This window comes from Tachysurus vachellii, chromosome 7 (genome assembly GCF_030014155.1).
Source record: "Tachysurus vachellii isolate PV-2020 chromosome 7, HZAU_Pvac_v1, whole genome shotgun sequence".
NCBI lineage: Eukaryota > Metazoa > Chordata > Actinopteri > Siluriformes > Bagridae > Tachysurus > Tachysurus vachellii.
Window position 1 is genome coordinate 20,653,569 of NC_083466.1, and position 14,819 is coordinate 20,668,387.

General features: G+C 36.1%; 1 protein-coding gene and 1 pseudogene across 1 annotated transcript; both read left to right on the top strand.

Annotated features, from left to right (window-relative positions):
* Positions 1-245: 245 nt before the first annotated feature.
* On the top strand, positions 246-3,765 carry LOC132848826 (zinc-binding protein A33-like). The gene is made up of 7 exons (XM_060874853.1): positions 246-374; positions 607-691; positions 1,034-1,590; positions 1,778-1,873; positions 1,999-2,232; positions 2,329-2,491; positions 2,583-3,765. Exons 2-7 carry the CDS (start codon positions 625-627, stop codon positions 3,116-3,118), a joined length of 1,653 nt encoding a protein of 550 aa, XP_060730836.1. The 5' UTR covers positions 246-374; positions 607-624; the 3' UTR covers positions 3,119-3,765.
* Positions 3,766-7,686: 3,921 nt separating this feature from the next.
* Positions 7,687-14,540, top strand: LOC132848828 (E3 ubiquitin-protein ligase TRIM39-like; annotated as a pseudogene).
* Positions 14,541-14,819: the final 279 nt, after the last annotated feature.

The following is a 14,819-nucleotide window of genomic DNA, read 5'->3' on the forward strand; positions in this document are numbered from 1 at the left end:
AATGTCTAATAGTTAACTATTCATAAACACATTAAACAAATAGTTCACAACACATGCATTATAACCTTCTGAGTTACTTATAATGCATGTGTTGTGAACTAAGTGTTTAATGTGTTTATGATCATATCCTCTGATTTACGTTTCCACACGTTTAGTCTATCTTAAACATAGCACACTGTTATATAATGAGGGAACTTCCATAGGTTAATCTAGTACACTACGAAGTGAACAAGGAAGTAATATACCAGCGAATTGAAAGCAAAACTGAATAAGTTGGTAAACTTTCGACACAACTACGACACAATTACAACTTCAAGAAGAGTGTAAACACGTACAATTCTGACTTTTGAAGAAAAAGAAGGAGAACAAAAAAGGTAGGTATTATAGTGCTTAGTAAAATGATTAATTGGTATTTTATGTTAGATGAACCTTGTTATAGATATGTAAAGTTCAATGTAAAGTTTAAATTTGGCAATAATAGTGTAATAACAACATCTATTCAATATGCTTGCTTATGATTGATTCCTAATTCACCTTTAAAATACCAGGTTCAATAGCTCATAAATAGTATTAAATGTGTCTACTGAACAATTTCTTGATGTAAAGGTTTAACAGGAGCATAAAATGGCGGAACCTTCATCACCAGAACCAAGAAAACGCAGAAGGAAAAGCATGGACACACTAGATTATTGTAAGTAACATAATCATACATAAAAATCACTTTGTAATGTGTTCAGTTAAACCAGTTCAATGGAGTATATAGTGGATACTTTTTCACAGTGTTAAAGAAACCAAAAGTAATCTAGTATGAAGGTGTTTGTGAAAGAAAATAGAAAAACTTCTAAAAATAATAGAATGAAAAGTTTTAAATTGTGTGTGTGGACATTAGACACACACTGTTCATCAAACTACGTATATAACAGAAACACAATGTTTTTCTTTAAACCCAGTTCAGTTAGACAATGTGTGTATAATGTGTAACTTAATACCGTTCTTAAAATTAGATATTTCCCTCATAATCTATGAAATCTAGGTTCTCATGACTCCGGCAGTCTCCTGTCTAAAGAGCAGCTGCTGTGTTTGATCTGTCTGGATGTGTTCACTGATCCAGTCACCACTCCATGTGGACACAACTTCTGTAACAGGTGCCTTACACAGTGCTGGGACAATAGTCAACACTGTCACTGTCCATTATGTAAAGAGAAATTCACCAAGAGACCTAAACTAAAGATTAATACAACACTGAGAGAGGTTGCAGATCACTTCAAGAAGAAAAGAGATTCTGACAAACATGAGGTTCTTTGTGATGCCTGCAGTGGAGAGAAGCTCGAGGCCCTGAAATCCTGTCTGGATTGTTGTGCAACTTTTTGTAAAACTCATCTAGAGCCTCATAATCATGTTTCCAAATTTAAGAAACACAAACTAATAACCCCTGTGGAGAACCTGGAGGACTACATATGCCAGAAACATGAGAGAGCTCTGGAGCTGTTCTGTAGAGATGATCAGACGTGTGTGTGTCAGTTCTGCACTGAAGGAGACCACAAGAATCACAGCACTGTTCCTATAGAGGAGGAGAGCAGAGTGAGGAAGGTGAGAAACACTGATTTATGTATGAATTTGTCCAGGAGGTAAAGATCTGCATCAGTGTAAATCCTATTACTGTGTTGAAATTAATGTTAAGCCTTGTACAATTATTCAGTTGGATTGTATTTTCCTAATGAGTATCTGAAAGAAATACATATATTATGTTATATATTATCTTCCGCTCTGTCCTCAGACTCAGCTGTGGAAAACACACACAGTTGTTCAGCAGAAGATTCAGGACCGACTGAAGAAAATAAAAGACATCAAAAACTCAGTAGAGCAAAGCAAGGTGTGTACAAACATGACATGAGTTAATATCTGATACATTCAGTAATTTTATTTTTATTTGTAGAAATGAACATAGTTTACTATTCAGAGTTATCTGATAGAAGTGAAAATGTGTTCCTCCTTTAGAGAAGCACAGAGAAAGAGAAAGCAGACAGTGTTGAAGTCTTCACTGCTCTGATTCGCTCCATTGAGAGAAGTCAGGCTGAGCTGCTGGAGGTGATGGAGGAGAAGCAGAAGGCAGCAGAGACGCAGGCTGAAGGACTTATTAAAGAGCTGGAGCAGGAAATCAGTGTGCTAAAGAGGAGAGACACTGAGCTGGTGCAGCTCTCACACACTGAGGAGCATCTCCACCTCCTACAGGTCAGTGTTCCTCTCTCTGCTCACTGACAATGCAGAACATCACAGAACAACACTCACCATGCTGAGGGATTTCTCCTCTCTCCTGCTCTACTGTAGATTTACTCCACCATGTGCAGCCCTCCACACACCAAGAACTGGACTGAGATCAGTATTAACACTGATGTGAGTGGGGACACTGTGAGGACAGCTCTGTCTCAGCTTCAGCAGACTCTGAATGAGAAACTCAATAGAACACTTGATGACAAGTTAAAGGAAACCGGTGAGAAATCTCTACAAATACTCAAATATTAATGAATATGATCTGATTATTTACCTGTTTACTCATATCACACACTGTGTGTTTCTCTCAGTGGATGTGACTCTGGATCCTGATACAGCTCAACCCAATCTCATCCTGTCTGCTGATGGGAAGCAAGTGACACATGGAGACACACGACAGAATCTCCCTGATACACCACAGAGGTTTAATCAGTGTTCATGTGTTTTGGGAAAGCAGGGTTTCTCCTCAGGGAGGTTTTATTATGAGGTGCAGGTCAGAGGGAAAACTGCATGGGATCTTGGAGTTGCCACACAGTCCATTAACAGGAAGGGGAACATTATACTAACGCCTCAGAATGGATTGTGGACTGTGTGGTTAAGGAATGAGAATCAGTACAATGCTTGTGATGATACTCTTGTCCCCCTCACACTGAGAGAGAAGCTGGAGGTGGTGGGGGTATTTGTGGATTATGAGCAGGGTCTGGTCTCCTTTTATGATGTGAAGTCCAGATCTCATATCTACTCTTTCACTGGTCAGGTTTTCACTGAGAAACTCTATCCATACTTCAGTCCTGGTTTAAATGATGAAGGTAAAAATTCAGCACCACTGATCATCTTACAAAATTAAACTATTAAACAATGAGAATAAAATAAATATTTTACACATTCCCTTTTAAAGTAAAGTAGGTAGTGTGTTTTTATTTTAGTTTCCTTATCTCAGCTGCACTCTAGGCTTTACTCTGAGAATTAGTGAACATAGAAAAGGGGTTTTCTGTAGTATCTTGCAGCTACATTACTGTTATGGAACTGATGTATCTGCTACAGTATACAGGTTCATTCAGCAACTTTAATCGGTTTGTAGTGAAGTGATGTCGAGCATAGTAAAACATAATTAAAGCAAACTTTCTCTTGAATCAAGCTTTATTTCTACATTTAATGTCTGAATGTTTTTACTTTTTTTAGGATTAATTTTTATTTTCTCCTCTGTTGCCATGTTGATTAAAATCATAGTGCACTTTGAAATGTCAGAGCCTGTGTTCCAGTGATTTAGCTCCCCTGTTTCTCTGTTTCTGTCAGCGCTCATGTGTATTTTCTCCTGTTGCTATGTTAATTCTCTTGTGTATATTCACTGTGCTAGTTTTATTTATTTTTTTTTTGTTGTTTTCATCAGGATAAGGTAAATTTCAGGTTGTACGTAAAATCATTTGTTAATCATGTATTAAAGTACCAATTTCACTGATTTCACTACTGGAAAGTGATTTTTCCAGTATATAACAACTGGCTTAAAATTAAAATACTACACCAATGTTAGTTACATGTCTGTGTTTTATTAACTCATCACACTTTACCACAGTGGCAAAGCTCTGGGGCAGAGTTTAAAGTCTGGCCCTTGTAAGAATACAGTGAATGACTGCCTTTTTCACTGTTTTCAAGTTGTCAGTTAAGGTGCAGAACTAAATTTTATTGAGAAATGCATGGCACAAAGCTAAAAATATGTCTGTAACCATTATCTCCAACCTTAGAAATTATGGATTACTGTAACAATGTGTTGGTTTTGGTTGAATCCATAAACAGAGTTTACTGAGAGACAAATCCAAAAGAATAAGTAAGGCAGAGTTGAGAAAACATGCAGAATATCCAATAACCAGTAGACACAATCATAGGGCATGCAAACTAACTAAAAAAAAACAATCCAAAAACAAAAAAGAACAAAATCACAGCAGCCGAGTCAAGTGGAGGAAAATCAATAAATGATCAAATCATGCTGGATGTGTGAAAAGAAATTTTGTTAATGCAATTCAGTGCAATCACATTCAGCCAAACTTACATTTTAAAATGTTATATTCAAATGATAAAATTAAATAATGTAATGAAACTAATGCACATCTATTCACAAAATTCTTTTTTATACAGCCTAAATGTTTTTATAATATTTTTAGTAAAAAATAATAATAATAATAATAATAATAATAACATCAATAATCTAGATACTATTTCTATAACATGTATAAAGAATGTGAAATTGAATGTGTCAAAAAAGATAGAAAGATAATGAAATTTTACTGATCCTTGTCCACTTCAGAAAAAAAGACCAAAAGTAAATGTTTTTATGCAAGCCAAAAAAGTTTGAGTTTTATGCTCATAATTTTTTTAAAACATGCAGTGTGTCAACCTTAGAGTCACTTGATTTTTTTGAAAACCTAAAACATACAAGATATTTTCTCTAGAGACAGGATAACATCAATATATCTTTGCCACCTCTTTTTTTCCCCACATCATTCCACATTTTTCCAGCATTTTCACTTCAAAAATTTAATCACCTATTAAATTATAAGTTTAATGAAATTAATGATATTTTACTTTTTCTCATACATTTTATATACACAGATTCCCCTTTAAAATGCTGTACACACATTTTTTTTTCTACCCAAATGCAGGGTTGAGGCATTTGTATAATTTTTTTTGTTTGTTTTTTTTGTGTGTGTTTTTTGTTGTGTAGTTTTAGTTTATACATAGTTGCTAGTTTAGAGGTTTGTTATTTCTAACTGACAGTTGAAAAATTGCAGCCATTCTTCCACTGTGATGTATTTGCCAAATGAATGTGTCAAATGAACTCAACGCTTTAGTTCTTCATGCACACTTTAGTTCTTTTAAATCAACATGATGGAATAATTTGGAGAAGCAATGTTTGTAACAATGGTTTATCTATAAAACCATTGAGGTATGCTAGAAAATGCTAGAAGTGGTGTTTGTAGTAGTATTGTTGAGAAAGCGATTTAGCTGAGTGGTTAGTTTCTGTTTTGGTTTTGACTTGTGCCTGTTTCTGGCTCTGAGCTTGGATTTTCCTTTGCACTTGTTGTTGTGTGTTTACTCTTTGTGTATATTGATCACTGTACATATTGTTCACTTGTTTCACTGCTCGTAGGGGAGTGGCTGTGTTTTTTTCTTTGAGATTGGGTTCTTTTTTCCCTGCTTATGATATAGAGCTTGTAGGTCCCACTGTATTTTACTTTTTCTTTCCTTTCATGTAAGAAAGTCTTGAACTAATAGACTCTTTTTTCTTTTCTTTATTATATTGGCCTGCTCCCACCCTGAGGAGACACCATTGTACAGTTGTTTGTATGAATACAACCCTAGACAGGGTCGTAACAGTAATTTCTCATATGCTGAACTGTCTGATAAACAGACCCTTCGTCGTATTTTTTTTTTCTTTTTTTCGGAGAAGCATGTGATGCCCACTTAAACCCCCAGAAACTCCACTTCAGGTAACACACTGTGGCTTACAAACATGGTTACATGAACTACAATGAAGTCAGCATAAACATTCCACCAACTTGTTCACAGTCACCTGAGTTCTAATCATGCAAACCTGTTCCCCTTCACACACACACCTTTATAAACAGACAGGACATTTAGCCAGTTGTGAAGTAATGCTCAATGTGCCTTAACCTGCTATTCTGGTTGTTGATCTTGCCTTGCTGGCTAGTTTTTGAAGTTGCAATGTACTGAAAGATAGGTTTTGATGTTCACTGTTTTCTGTGTTTGTTTACAATATGTACAACATGAGAAATCCTAATTCAAACTATGAATACATAAAATTCCAGTCCATATTCCATATATCACCCATCATCTCTTCTCTGGAATTTCTGAAATCAAAAGCCTATCCACTAGTAGTTGGGACACAGAGGCAGAGTTGGTGTTATTCAGGAAGGATAATCGTTTGATCAGCTGCTCTTTCGATTATTTTGTGTCAGAATTAATTAGATCTATCTGATTTAATAGACATCAAATAATTATAACAATGTGGTTATTTTAAGTGCTTCTGATTCTACTTTGTTGAACAGATAAACATCATAAATGCCTTATGTTATTCGGATGTGGTTTTAGACATATCAAATGCTTTAAAGCAAGTAATGAGATCTTGCCTATACTATTTGTCAAGATTCTCTTAATGGGTAAAGTTTGAGAGCTGTGTTTACATGATCTTAAAAGACCAAATTATTTTTTTCTTTTAATCTGAACCTGTGCATTTGGGTGTCATGTTGTGACATTAGGATTAGGAGCTCTGTTACCTGTTCTGTTTTGTTCTACTTTTATTGCAAGATTTAGACTTTACTACTTGTGTTCAATAACTTTACGCTAATCCACATTATTTAATAGATAGCAGTATATTGTGTGTACAGTACACAATATAGTGTGGGATACAGTATCATGTGGTATGTGGTAGCCTAGTGGTTAAGGTGTTGCCCCCTCCAAGCAGTCCCTTTTGCCCTGGCTTTAGCCTAGTGCTTAAGGTGTTGGACTACTGACTGGAAGGTCATGAGTTCAAATCCCAGGTCCACCAAGCTGCCACTACTGGGCCCCTGAGTAAGGCCCTTATCCCTCAATTGCTCAGTTGTATAAATTGAAATAAATTGTAAGTCACTCTGGATAAAGGTGTCTGATAAATGTAAAATCAGATTTATATTTTAAAAAATATCAACCTCCACAGCTTAGTTTCTCGTGGTTTATGAGCTCAAACCCTGCCCTCTGACTGGTTATATTATTGACTGGATTGGATAAATTATTAACTGATAATGAAAAGGAATAATCACGTGATCAACTGTTCATCACCATTTGGAAACAGAATCAATATTTCCTATTTGTTCATATTTATTTATTTATTTATCTATCTATCTATCTATTTATTTATTTATTTATTTATTTATTTATCTATTAATTTGTTTTTATTTATTAAATTTTTTTCCAAGCTTTCAAAACGTAAATAAAAAAAGACGATAAATTTTATATTGCATGTTATAAAATCTGTGAAAAAAATAAATAAAATAAAATAATCAAATCAGCCAAGCACTGCAATCGTGAGTAGTTCAAAGAGTTGATTCCTTCACCAACGACACATTACACAACACCTACATGTAATCATTTAGTGGTAATTCACAGATATATTAATGTTTTGCAATAGAAAACATTATTTAGTGAAATAAAGCACTATAGGGATGTTTAGATATTAATCCCATAAGTATCCAGGAAGAAAATAACCACATAGTTATTAATCTGAGTGATTAATGCCTAATTATTATTATCATATTCGCTGACTTTTATAACTATTGTGGTAAAATGAGGGATCCTCCCTATGTTTATCGAGTCCAATATGCAGTAAGTAAGGAAGCAGTATCATTTCCATGTAACTGAAAGTGAAAGTGAATATGCTGGAAAACATACGTCGAGTTAAAATCTCTCTTTTTACAGAAGAATATAACTACAGTACAGAAAGACTTCAAGAGGAGTGTAAACACAGACAAGTCTGACTTTCAAAAAAGCGTTCAAGAAGTGTGCAATGTAAGTGTTAAGTTGTATTTCATGCTAGCAGATAAACTTTTGTTAGAATGATGAACTGAACAGAATCACACATTAAAAGCCCAGAAAAATTTAATTTTGACAAACAACAGGCTTTTAAACAACTTTTCAGTATCCTTGCTTATGATTGGTTCATTATTCATCTTTAAGATACCAGGTTTAACAACTCATACATACTATTAAATGTGTGTAATGAACAATGTTTGATGTAAAGTTTTAACAGGAACGCAAAATGGCAGAAACTTCATCACCACAACTAAGAAAACGCAAAAGGAAAAACATGGACACACCAGATTATTGTAAGTAACACAAATCATAAATGAAAATCACTTTGAATCATGTCCAGTTAAACTAGTCAGTTAAGTATACAGTGGATCTTTTTAAAGAAGACCACAATCATCTAGCCTGATTATGCTTTGTGAAAAGCAAAAACATTTCTAAGATAATTAGAATAAAACAAATTGTGTGTGTGTGTGTGTTTGTGTGTGTGTGTGTGTGTGTGTGTGTGTGAGAGAGAGAGAGAGAGAGAGAGAGAGAGAGAGAGAGAGAGGCTCCATTTTTCCCCCCTGAAACCCAGTTCATTTAGCCAGTTCATGTGTATAATGTGTAACTCAATACATTTCCTAAACTTAGATATATTTCCTTCATAATCTATCAAATCTAGTTTCTCATGACTCCAGGAGGCTCCTGTCTGAAGATCAGCTGCTGTGTTTGATCTGTCTGGATTTGTTCACTGATCCAGTCACCACTCCATGTGAACACAACTTCTGTAAGAGCTGCCTTACACAGTGCTGGTACAAGAGTCAACACTGTCACTGTCCATTATGTAAAGAGAAATTCACCAAGAGACCTAAACTAAAGATTAATACAACACTGAGAGAGGTTGCAGATCACTTCAAGAAGAATAGTGGTTCTGACAAACATGAGGTTCTTTGTGATGCCTGCGCTGGAGAGAAGCTGAAGGCCCTGAAATCTTGTCTGGATTGTTGTGCAACCTTTTGTAAAACACATCTAGAGCCTCATAACCATGTTTCCAAATTTAAGAAACACAAGCTAATAAACCCTGTGGAGAACCTGGAGGACTACATATGCCAGAAACATGAGAGAGCTCTGGAGCTGTTCTGTAGAGATGATCAGACGTATGTGTGTCAATTCTGCACTGAAGGAGACCACAAGAATCACAACACTGTTCCTATAGAGGAGGAGAGCAGAGCGAGGAAGGTGAGAAACACTGATTAACATCAATTTTGGACATTATGATAGATAACTAATTTATCCAGTAGTAGATCAGTGTTTAAAGATCCACATATTATCAAGTAAATTCTTAAACTGTGGTAAAGTTAATGTTAAGCCTCTAACCATTTAGTGCGCAATTAAACAATTGGATCTTTCCTACATGACTGTCTAAAATTAATACATGAATACTCATTAAAATCGTCATAATGTATATGTATAAAGAAAATGACTAAATATTTATATAAAAACATTTTAAACAAATAGAAATCTATTACTTTATATATTGTCTTTTTCTCTGTTCTCAGACTCAGCTGATGAAAACACACACAGATGTGCAGCAGATGATTCGGGACCGACTGAAAAAGATAAAATAGATCAAACAGTCAGTAAAGCTAAGCAAAGTGCGTACAACTGTGAAATATCTGTTACATTCACTTTTTTATTTTGTAGAGATGTGTTATCTGATGAAAGTCAAAATGTGTTCCTCCTTTAGAGAAGCACAGAGAAAGAGAAAGCAGACAGTGTTGAAATCTTCACTGCTCTGATTCGCTCCATTGAGAGAAGTCAGGCTGAGCTGCTGGGGGTGATGGAGAAGAAGCAGAAAGCAGCAGAGACGCAGGCTGAAGGACTCATTAAAGAGCTGGAACAGGAAATCAGTGTGCTAAAGAGGAGAGACACTGAGCTGGAGCAGCTCTCACATACTGAGGAGCATCTCCACCTCCTACAGGTCAGTGGTCCTCTCTCTGCTCACTGACAATGCAGAACATCACAGAACAACACTCACCATGCTGAGATTTCTCCTCTCTCCTGCTCTACTGTAGATTTACTCCACCATGTGCAGCCCTCCACACACCAAGAACTGGACTGAGATCAGTATTAACACTGATGTGAGTGGGGACACTGTGAGGACAGCTCTGTCTCAGCTTCAGCAGACTCTGACTGAGAAACTCAGTAAAACACTCAATGACAAGTTAAAGGAAACAGGTGAGAATTTTTTTTTTGTATTTTATTTTTGAAAAATAGGTGCATACTGGTGGTCCAGCAGCAGGTCTCATTGCCGGGTCCCAGGTCTAATTCCCAGCCAGTGCAGAGCCAACTCTAAGTGCCGGTCCCAAGCCTGTATAAAACGGGAGGTTTGCATCAGAAAGGGCATCCGGCCTAAAACTTGTGCCAAATCAAGTACGCAGAACATATGCTCTGCTGTGGCGACCCCTTAAAAGGCAGTAGTCAGAAAGAAGAAGAACAACATACCTTTGAGATATAAGTCTCTAATAATAATCTCTTTTATCAGGTCCATAGCCAGCCTATTGAAAGGGGGGGTTGTTTTTTCAAAAAGTGGACCTTTTTGCAGTTTTTCTCCTCCTTTTGTATTTAATTATGAGTTTCAAATACTTCATTTTGGTGACCTTTTATGCACTAATTTGTGCTGGATTAGCTTGTCTGCTGGTATCTTAACGAGCACGCTTTTTGATGCACCTAAATTATTTACTGCATTGTTGTCAAATTGCTTCCTCATGTACCACCTTTGTCAGTCCATACACAGTTCATAAGTTTAAAGACCACATTAACAACAGATTTAATGAACAAATAGATTTAATGAACTTTACTGAAGTATTAATAATAATTATTTTCATCATCATTTCTTGACTCTCTGTCAATGCCTCTTTGCTTGTTGCTGTATTTGTCTTGACACTTATGGATTTAGTACACTGGTCAGTTCCAATCTTCTTGGGTGCAATTAATTACGTAACTAGTACGTCGTGTGTTAGCTGGGTAGGCATCATAAATCAATTAATATACTAATCATTCCAGATAATTTACCTCAAGCGGTATTCCTTCTCAGAGGAATAAAGACGCGCACCGAAGGAGAGAAGCATTTCCATTGGCTCCAGTCTGCCGGTATTGGCCAATCACAAAAGTCGATATTGCACAGCCAATATCACTGAATATCCCACAAAGTTTTATTATTATAACTACGCTACATTTATATAGATATTATATTGTAGACTATTGAGTGGATAAAATATAGAAATCCTTTTAATTTATATATATATATATATATATATATATATATATATATATATATATATATATATATATATATATATATATATACCCCATCATTTTCCCCAGAATATTTGTCACCAGCATTGATTAAAACAATGATGACAATAATCACATGAAAAAAACCGACTTAAATTATGAACCTTTGGCACTGAGAGGGGGTTCGTTCAAACCACCCGAATCCCCCCTGCCTACGGGCTTGGTTATACTTTTTTTTTGCTAAATCTTAAAAAAAAAAAAAAAAAAATTATAATATCTGATCTGAAATCTAATGACAGTGATGTTTTGTTGTAATTAGTTTCCACAGAACTGAAGAGGATTCAGCAGTATGCAGGTACAGTGAGCTTTCTGATTTCCTCTCATATTAAAATGTACATATCAGCATTACACCACTGCATCATCAGACTTATTTTCATCTGTAGATCTCTCCAGATAAAAGGAGTATTAAAGTGTCTCATTATCCTCCTCACTATAGCTCCTTATTACTGTCATGTACTAAAGCCCTTAAACCCTTTTCTACTTTAGAAACACTGATCATCTTCTTACATTAAACTAATAAAATAATGCAGGAAACATGGATGTTTGGACGGAGATAAAATGTACAGGTGCTGGTCATATAATTAGAATATAATCAAAAAGTTGATTTATTTCACTAATTCCATTCAAAAAGTGAAACCTGTATATTATATTCATTCATTACACATGGACTGATATATTTCAAATGTTTATTTCTTTTCAATTTAATGATTATAACTGAGGGGGGCACGGTGGCTTAGTGGTTAGCACGTTCACCTCACACCTCCAGGGTCGGGGTTCGATTCCCGCCTCCACCTTGTGTGTGTGGAGTTTGCATGTTCTCCCCGTGCCTCGGGGGTTTCCTCCGGGTACTCCGGTTTCCTCCCCCGGTCCAAAGACATGCATGGTAGGTTGATTGGCATCTCTGGAAAAATTGTCCGTAGTGTGTGATTGCGTGAGTGAAAGAGAGTGTGTGTGTGTGCCCTGCGATGGGTTGGCACTCCGTCCAGGGTGTATCCTGCCTTGATGCCCGATGACGCCTGAGATAGGCACAGGCTCCCCGTGACCCAAGGTAGTTCGGATAAGCGGTAGAAGATGAATGAATGAATGATTATAACTGACAACTAAGGAAAATCCCAAATTCAGTATCTCAGAAAATTAGAATATTACTTAAGACCAATACAAAGAAAGGATTTTTTTAGAAATCTGGGCCAACTGAAAAGTATGAACATGAAAAGTATGAGCATGTACAGCACTCAATACTTAGTTGAGGCTCCTTTTGCCTGAATTACTGCAGCAATGCAGCGTGGCATGGAGTCGATCAGTCTGTGGCACTGTTCCGGTGTTATGAGAGCCCAGGTTGCTCTGATAGTGGCCTTCAACTCTTCTGCATTGTTGGGGCTGGCATATCGCACCTAAATGTTCTATGGGGTTAAGGTCAGATGAGTTTGCTGGCCAATTAAGAACAGGACCAACTTTATGGAGATGCAGATTTCATTTTCCAACAGGACTCGGCACCTGCACACAGTGTCAAAGTTACCAGTACCTGGTTTAAGGACCATGGTATCCCTGTTCTTAATTGGCCAGCAAACTCACCTGACCTTAACCCCATAGAAAATCTATGAGGTATTGTGAAGAGGAAGATGCGATATGCCAGACTTTTTTTCAAGTGAAAATTTAAATACATTTCATTATTTAATCTTTCACAAATCCTTTTATAGATCAATAATGAATTTGATCCACTGGGTGATGATTCAGTATTTTTTTTACCTGCACACTCATATCACACACTGTGTGTTTCTCTCAGTGGATGTGACTCTGGATCCTGATACAGCAAATCCATATCTCATCCTGTCTGCTGATGGAAAACAAGTGACTTATGGAAAGAAGTTTCAGACTCTCCCTGATACACCACAGAGGTTTAATGCAAGTCCGTGTGTTCTGGGAAAGGAGAGTTTCTCCTCAGGGAGATTTTATTATGAGGTGAAGGTCAGAGGGAAAACTAAGTGGGCATTTGGAGTTGTGAGAGAGAACATTAACAGGAAGGGGTGGATTATTCTGACTCCTCAGAATGGATTCTGGGCTGTGGGTCTGAGGAACAAGACTCAGTATAAGGCATGTAACGATCCATTTGTCTCCCTCACACTGAGAGAGAAGCTGGAGGTTGTGGGGGTGTATGTGGATTATGAGGAGGGTTTGGTCTCCTTTTATGATGTGAAGTCCAGATCTCATATCTACTCTTTCACTGATCAGTCTTTCACTGAGAAACTCTATCCATATTTCAGTCCTGGTTTAAATGAAAGAGGTGAAAATTCAGCCCCACTCATCATCTCTCCTGTATTTTTTGAGTGAATTTTCACCTCACAAATTTAATCATCTATTAAACAGTTAGAATAAAACGAAATCTTTTACTTTTTCTGGTTCATTGTCGAAATACATATTCCCCTTAAAAGTGCTGTACAAATTATTTTAATACTGGGGTTTTTTCGCAGGGTGGAAAAACAAATCCTCTATCTGCTGTAAATCTCATCTCTTGGTACAAAGATGAGATTATGTCTTCTATTAAAAAATGTTCTTAACTTGTTTTTATTTTGTTTGTTTATTTTTATATTGCACATGAACATAGATATCAACAAGAGAGATATAGCAATGCATTATACATAAATGCTGTATTCACAGGTAAATATTCCATAATCCAAACAAAGAATAGAAATAACAAAGACAGCCGGAGGAAAAAAAAAATCTAGATGATATGTAACATCTTTTATTAAGTCTCCCTCCCGATAGTTCTAATACATTCAAAATACCCTTTCTTGAGATGAAAAGCCATTATTCAGGTTGCTAGCACAAATAAAAAATGAGAAAATGTCTTATCTCTTTGCCAATTTTACAGAACTATCCTGCATCCTTTATATAATGTTTTATTGGATTAAAATTATTATTGGAATAATGCACTCTGTATTGTAAAGTGTTACAGAAAAATAATCAACTCCGTTACAGTAAGAATCTTACGTTTAAAAGTGGGAGCATATCACACAACAGTGTCATAGTACAGTAGAGACAGGGTACATGCATGACCTTTTGAAGCATATGAAGCATAGTTTCATAAAAAATCAGCACCACTGATCATATCTCCTGTATTTAAGACTGGATGAATTTATACCTCACAAATTTAATCATCAGTTAAAAGTTGAGAATAAAAATAAATACAGTATTACAGTATAGTAATTTTTAGAAACACATATTTCTTTCGGTACAGATTATTTTGATACCTGTTTTTAATTGTAATCCTGTTTTTTATGATTATATGACATTATGAATGTGGAACTTTGTCATTTAAATCACATACTGTATAAATAAAGATCATTTACAATTTACTCTGAGTTTTACTGCATAATTTTATTTGATCAATCTTCTTCTTCTTCTTCTTCTTTCGGCTTTTCCCTTCAGGGGTCGCCACAGCGAATCATCTCTCTCCACCTATCCCTATCTTCTGCATTCTCAACACTTGCACCCACTAGCTTCAAATCCTCATTAATTACATCCATATACCTTCTCTTTGGCCTTCCTCTTTGCCTCCTGCCTGGCAGCTCCATGTCCAACATTCTCCTACCAATATACTCACTCTCCCTCCTCTGAACATGTCCAAACCATCT

Coding starts and splice junctions, on each gene's coding strand:
- LOC132848826 (XM_060874853.1), top strand. CDS start 625: ATGGCGGAACCTTCATCACCAGAACCAAGAAAACGCAGAAGGAAAAGC. Junction 1,591..1,777: donor AGGAGAGCAGAGTGAGGAAG/GTGAGAAACACT, acceptor CTCTGTCCTCAG/ACTCAGCTGTGGAAAACACA. Junction 2,233..2,328: donor AGCATCTCCACCTCCTACAG/GTCAGTGTTCCT, acceptor GCTCTACTGTAG/ATTTACTCCACCATGTGCAG.